The 7,154-nt window shown below is 54.9% G+C and overlaps 1 protein-coding gene across 1 annotated transcript; it reads left to right on the forward strand.

Annotated features, from left to right (window-relative positions):
- Positions 1-2,153: 2,153 nt before the first annotated feature.
- On the forward strand, positions 2,154-5,465 carry LTHEOB_11685 (NRPS-like enzyme; the record flags this gene model as incomplete). The annotated part of the gene is made up of 2 exons (XM_035508468.1): positions 2,154-4,217; positions 4,302-5,465. 2 exons carry the CDS (start codon positions 2,154-2,156, stop codon positions 5,463-5,465), a joined length of 3,228 nt encoding a protein of 1,075 aa, XP_035365677.1.
- Positions 5,466-7,154: the final 1,689 nt, after the last annotated feature.

Consider the following 7,154-nt stretch of genomic DNA (forward strand, 5'->3'; position numbering starts at 1 on the left):
TTGTGGTGGAATCCTTCAGCCTCACTTCTCCTGGCACTTCCCTTTCATTTTACTTGCGCACGGAACTTCACCAGCTTTTGCGGAATGACGTTGCGTTATTCCCTGGGACGCTTGCGGCTTGGACCTTATGTACTAAACTTTATTCGAAGGTCATGGGAGGTGTGTATGTGCGCGCGCTGTGTCAATGCATTGCCGGTTCTTTTTGGTGTTGCTCCTTTTTTCTTTCTTTTAATTTTGCGGCGCTGGGCATGTGACAGCAGATGGTGGAAGGTCCATGATCTTGATGCTGATGGCTTTCTCTTCTGCTCAAGCGGTGGCAGATGCGCTGGACTTGTCAGATGTAGTACATACCTAATACGGTTAGGTATGTTCACTGTCCCATGAGCTAATTCGAACGCAGTTGTGTATTACACAGCTCGTGTCCTGGTAGTTGTGAGGCTCTTCAATTGTGCTTATCTAAAAGAGTGTGAATTAGCTGCTGTCATTATTTCTGACGGAATCGTATATCGTAGAAAATTGTGTCCTTCCATAACACTTAAGATATACTAGGCTCCCTCCATAGACAATCTCAATAAGTACCCAGACGTAGATTTGGGCAGCCAACTACATACGTCCATCCAGATGCGGCCTTCAATTGCCCGTTTAAATTGTACTGTCCCAGACCTCAGTTTCTACAAATTACATGTATCTCCCCCGCCCTGCAGATCCCCTACCACCTCCACACCAACCTCCACTCGGCTTAACTCTTTCCTAGTTCAGAAATATGCTGAATTTCAATTCTCGCCAACAACAAACCACTCATGGTGTTGAATTTCTCGACCAATGGATAAGCGTCGGTAAGAACCTATAGAGGTAGGAATAGATCTGCAGGGCGGAGGAGATAGTTCAGTTGGATCAAAATTTCGGGGCAAAATTTGCCAATGAACCGCTAAGAACCATAGAAAATTGCAATGTTTCGTAAACCCAACCACTTACAGCTAAGACACTGGATATTGGTTTTGTTTTGCTGCTCTAGGCTTTTCTTGGTGCATGCTAAATTATATTGTGAAACTATTTAGAGCATTTTGTAACTTGCAGAAATGAGTCTGAGACGGCATGCAATATTTCTGATCAGAGTCGAAATTGAGACTGATTTTTGGGAGGGCCTGGAGTCAGTCGTGGTGTGAAGTCAGCTTCACTAAATATTATTTTCGTAGACTACAGAGCTTGCATTTCCTATTAACCGGCTTTATGCCACTACCAAATCCCGGAATACCATCTGCAATGCTATTTGTAGCACTCACCGGGTCTGCGGCCCATGAATTCCAATTCCTTAAGCGGTCAATTGTTGCCACGCGCAAGATCGAAAGTTTTCCAGAGCTCATTGTATCTCTGCATTTTCATGGGACATTGATCAAGTGTCAGCCGGGGTTAGGGGTCTACATTCACGTAGAGAACTAGAATATATATTCTTGTAAGCGACGCCGACTGTTAGTCATGGGTCTCTCAGAGCCTCGAATCGAGCCTGTACGACTTCGGAGGATGTTCCTGTTCCTATCGAGATGATGCGAAGGAGTGGGGCAACTTTATCTAGTGTTGACAAAAGGGTTTCCTCTGTCATGAACTACCATGTAATACCTTTTCATATTTACTATCGTGGAATTGCTGCAGCCGAGGTTTACTGCACACGTCAAAGTGCTATCATTCATTTCAGACGCATACCAGTGTTATAAGGTCTTTAAAGCATGTGGATATTCATACGGGTATAAGGTAGCTTGAGATGCATGCATCGGATGCACTTGCGGGCCGCCCCCCGCATTGCTCCATGGGAGTGCTCGCAGGCATTTCATTGGCGGATGGTGGCGAAAAAGGAGCGGAACCGAGGGCGGAGGGCGGATAAGAATCCGCCACGTGCTTTTCCGCCCTCATTCTCGCACGTCACTGGCTGCGATAGCGCGGGAAACCGGCAAAGGACGATTGCGGGGCAGTATTTACGCGCATCGGAAACGTAGTTTCGGGGCTCCGGAATGTGCGCACTGCGTCGCGCATCGCAAGACGTCGTTCAACCTCTGATTATCCCGTTATTTGAACCGCGCTGCGCCGTTCATTAGCTTCTTACCTTTCCTCTCCACTCCCCAGGAGCAACGCAACATCGATACCCAACTTTTCCCAACATGCTTTCAGTGATTCCTCCTTCGGCAGCCGAGGCGCCGCATGTCGCCTCCAAGCACAGCTACGAGGCCCAAGTCAACGCGGTGGACACGGACTCGGAGCCAGAGACGGTACCGGCGGAACCCAGAAGCGTTGATGAGTTGATGCGCAGCCGGTCTCGGACCGATCCGGATCTTCCGCTCATCTCATACCCGTCGTCAGGCATTCAATATGTCGACTACACGGCGCGCCAGCTCGACATATTCGCGTACAGAGTCGCACAGGTTTACAAAGGATTGATACCGCAGAGGACGAGCTCGAATGAAAAGCCGGCGGTCATCGGCCTGCTCGGGCCGTCGAATCTCGAGTACCTCATCACCATGCTGGCACTTACCAAACTCGGCCACACGGTCATGTTCCAGTCGACAAGGATCTCGCAGGAGGCACACGCCTCGCTGCTGAACACCACCAACTCCAGACACATGGTCATCGACCCGTCGTTTGCCGACATGGCGGCGGCACTCAAGCGGGACAACATCCCCGACCTCAGCGTCATCCCGATTGCCGGGCCCGAGGTCTACAGCCACGCCATCTCGGAGGCGGACCACCGCCTCGACACGCGGATGGACCACAAGCTCGACGTGGAGAAAGAGCAGAACCACGTGGCGTGGATCATCCACTCGTCGGGGTCGACGGGGCTGCCGAAGCCCATTTTCCAGACGCAGCGGGCGGCGCTCAAGAACTACGCGACCAACATGAACATGCGCGGCTTCATCACGCTGCCGCTGTTCCACGCGCACGGCATCGGGTCGCTGTTCCGGGCCGTCGACTCGCGCAAGCAGATCCACCTGTACAACGCGGCGCTGCCGCTGGCCAAGCAGTACCTGATCGACATCATCAAGACGCACGACTTCGAGATCTTCTACGGCGTGCCCTACGTGCTGAACCTGCTGGCCGAGGATGACGAGGGCCTCGAGCTGCTGGCGCGCTTCAAGATCGTCATGTTCGGCGGCTCGTCGTGCCCGGACTCGCTGGGCCACAAGCTGACGCAACGCGGCGTCTACCTGGTCTCCCACTACGGCTCCACCGAGACGGGCCAGCTGATGACGTCGTTCCGCCCGCGCGACGACCTGGGCTGGGACTACCTGCGGCCCGCCGACAACGTCAAGCCGTTCCTGCGCTTTGAGGACCGCGGCGGCGGCCTGTACGAGTGCGTGTGCCTGCCGGGCTGGCCCTCCAAGGTCGCCACCAACCGCCCGGACGGCGCCTACGCCACCAAGGACTGCTTCACCCGCCACCCCACCATCCCCGACGCCTGGAAGTACTACTGCCGCCTCGACGACACGCTGACGCTGAACAACGGCGAGAAGGCCAACCCGCTGCAGCTCGAGGGCGCCGCCCGCGAGTGCACCCTCGTCGAGGAGGCCGTCATGTTCGGCGCCGGCAAGGCCCGTCTGGGCCTCGCCCTGGTGCTGTCCGACGAGGGCGCCGCGCTGCCCGGGCAGCAGGTCATCGACGCCATGTTCGACACCATCAAGCCCGCCCACGACACGCTGCCCGCCTACGCCAAGATCGACCGCGACATGGTGCTCGTGCTGCCCGCCGGCACCAGCTACCGCGTCACCGACAAGGGCACCGTCATCCGCCAGGCCTTCTACAAGCAGTTCGCCGCCGAGATCGAGGCCATGTACGAGGAGAAGGTCTCCGACGACGCCCTCGCCCTCGACGAGCCCCAGCTCCGGGACTTCATCCGCGCCGAGGTCGCCCAAGTGCTGGGCCTGCAAGACGACCAGCAGCAGCTGTCCGACGAGCAGGACTTCTTCGGCCTAGGCATGGATTCGCTGCAGACGACGAGGTTGCGGACCGCGTTCGTGAAGAAGCTGGATCTGGGCGGCAAGCAGCTGGGCTTGAACTGCGTCTTCGACTATCCGTCAGTGTCGGCCCTGGCGCGTCACCTGTACGCGCTGAGGACCGGCGAGGATTCCCGGCAGATCTCGAAGGAGGAGGAGATGCAGGCCTTGATCGAGCAGTACTCCACCTTCAGGGAGCACATCCCCCAGACCCGCCAGGTCGAGGGCGAGTACGTGGTAAGTGACATCTTCCCCACACCCCCCTCTCCCCTTTCCCTCCCTCCAACACTTTGCCACTAACCCACCACCTCTCCCCCACAGATCGTTACCGGCGCAACTGGCTCCCTCGGCGCTCACGTCGCCGCCCAGCTCGCCTCCCTCCCCACCGTGCAGCGCGTCTACTGCCTCGTCCGCGCCCCCTCTTCCACCGCCGCCACGGACCGCGTCATCCGCTCCCTCGAAGCCCGCCACCTGTGGTCCACCCTCCCCGAATCGTCTCGCAGCAAACTGTCCGCCCTCCCCGCCGACCTCTCCCTTCCGGACCTCGGCCTCGACGCGCCCCAGCTCGACGCCCTCCGCACGCAGCTGTCCGCCGTCATCCACTGCGCCTGGGCCGTCAACTTCAACCTGCAGCTGCGCAGCTTCGCGCGCGACTGCGTCGGCGGCGTCGCGAATCTGTTGGACCTCTGTCTCTCCGTCCGCGCGCCGCGGCCCGCGGCGTTTAATTTTTGTAGTTCGGTGTCGACGGTGTATAATACGGCGTCGTACTTGCAATCCACGTCGGATGAGGCGTTGGCCAGCGTGCAGATTGATGAGGCGCTGCCCCCGAGTCTGCGCTGCGCCCAGGACATGGGATACGCGCAGAGCAAGCTCGTCGCCGAGACGCTGTGTCGGCGCGCTGCGGCCGCGCGGGAGGGGTTGCGCGCGCGTGTCCTGCGTGTGGGGCAGATCGTGGGTGATGAGCGGCGTGGCGTGTGGAATGCGACGGAGGCGGTGCCGCTGATGCTAAGGTCCGCCGTCACGCTCGGCGCACTGCCAAGGCTCGACGAGAGCGTCAGGTGGTTGCCCGTCGACGTCGTCGCGCGGGCGTGCGTTGAGGTCGGGCTGGGCGAAGATGCGCCGGCGGAGGTGTACAACGTGGTTAATCCGCAGACGCTGCATTGGACGAGGGAGCTGTTGCCTGTGTTGAGGGAGGCGGGGTTGCGGTTTGAGGAGGTGGAGGTCGAGGAGTGGTTGGAGAGGTTGAGGCGGTCCGAGCAGGATCCCGAGAGGAATCCGCCGGTTAAGTTGTTGACGTTTTGGGAGGGGAAGTATGGGAAGAAGAAGCAGCAGGATGTGGGCGAGGTGAGGAAGCCGGAGGTGACGTGGGAGACGGATAGGGTTAGGAAATGGTCGAATGCGATTGCGACGGTGGAGAAGCCCGGGAAGGAGCTGTTGGAGAAGATTGTGGGGTATTTCTTGAATGAGGCGTGGAAGAGTGCATAGATTTGGAGTTTGGTAGATTGATTTTGTTTTCTGTTTGGAGTAGGTAGCATTTATGGCATCTTTTTTCTTTTCTTAAGCGGGATATCACATGTTGCGGTGATTCAACAACTTGAAGATCCAGAATCCGAGTTGATAGCCGTACTCTGGTGGCTAATTCGGATATTAACCCCAACTCAACGTAGTCTAGAAGCCAGACGGCAATGGAAATGGATTTTCCAGTCGACATGAATACATAGTTGCAGAATTCCAAAAGAAACATGACAGTAGAGCAATGTAGTTGGTATAATCTGAAAAAAGATATCCATTGTCCGAAATATAAGTAAAACAAAGGAAAGATGGAATTAACCATCCTGTAAAGATAAAAACGCACATGAGATGCTCGAGGGTGGGATACTCCATGAGAGGCGCAAGTCATTTGCTGCTGAATCAGGCCTCATGATACACGGAGATGGAGCCAACTGAAATGACTTTCAACATTCCCGGATGTGGAAGGATTCCATGCAATGTGATACTGATTCAAATCCGCGGTAGAAAGAGTCTTGCCTCAGAATGGTGATGAATCAAAAAGCGCGTTAGAACAATCTTCGAAGACAGACTCGGGGTGCTCTTTAAACGCAGGCCGCACCAATACGCCGTCTTGTAGCAATCCCTCCTCCTCGAAATGTCGTTGTAGGTCCTCTGGGATACTTCTTCCGAAAACAATTTCCAGTATCAGGACTGGAACCATGATAGGCAAAAGTTCTTCAAGAATGAACCTTCTTGCTTTCCCAACTCTTTGTTCTGGGCTAAGGTAAAGAAAAGTAGGAATCTCAGTGTTGCTGGAACGAGTAATGAGATCCTCCGGGGAAAAGTCCATATTGAAATCTTCGGGAAGATGAATCATCCGGTCGTGATCTGTACTTGAATAGGGAGGATCAATCCCAACACTGACGCAGTATGATATCCAGGACCTCAGAACATGCCAGGGCTCAGACAATTGGCAAAATCTTGCCAATGAGCTTTCAACATTCGGGTACTGGCCGACTAAACACCGGATCAATCTTTCGTGGGGACTATACTCGTTGAAGTCAAAGCCTGCTTGAGCGTCGCAATGGCGGCGCCAGTATTCATCCACAGGAATACTTGGCACATGGCCGCGCATTGGTATTGAATCGTCTGGATAAGTCAGCATCATGGCGATCGCCGACCACCATGCGTCCCAGTACGTTTTGAAATCACCGGTAAACTCCAACCATAGCCGATCGAAAAGATCAAGATACCGGTCAAGGATTACGGCAAAGTCTTGCTCCTCTTCTCTTATATCGCGTCCATCCTCTATCGGCATTTTCTGCCTCACGTAGTAGGGTGAACAGGCATACAGTTGTTTGATGAATCTGCAGCATGTGTGTGACATTCCCAATCTTTCGAATATTTCGAGTCTGCAGGCCTCCCTGTATGCTTCATGCTGACTTCTTTTTGGGATGCACTGAATCCACCATTGAGAATCAACGTGTGACCACTGCTTCTGCGGGATCATCGAGGGAAGACATCCTCTAGAACTGCAATGACATTGACAGTCATCGCTCTCCGGGTAGCCGCATATGGAGATGATTTTCTTGATAGAGTCGTCTGGATACCAAAGTGAACTTTTAAATGATGCAGCAAGAGCCCATATGAGTTTCTCATCTGACGCAGCTCCGTGCTGAAGGT

Source organism: Lasiodiplodia theobromae (assembly GCF_012971845.1).
Source record: "Lasiodiplodia theobromae strain AM2As chromosome Unknown scaffold_52, whole genome shotgun sequence".
NCBI classification, from domain to species: domain Eukaryota; kingdom Fungi; phylum Ascomycota; class Dothideomycetes; order Botryosphaeriales; family Botryosphaeriaceae; genus Lasiodiplodia; species Lasiodiplodia theobromae.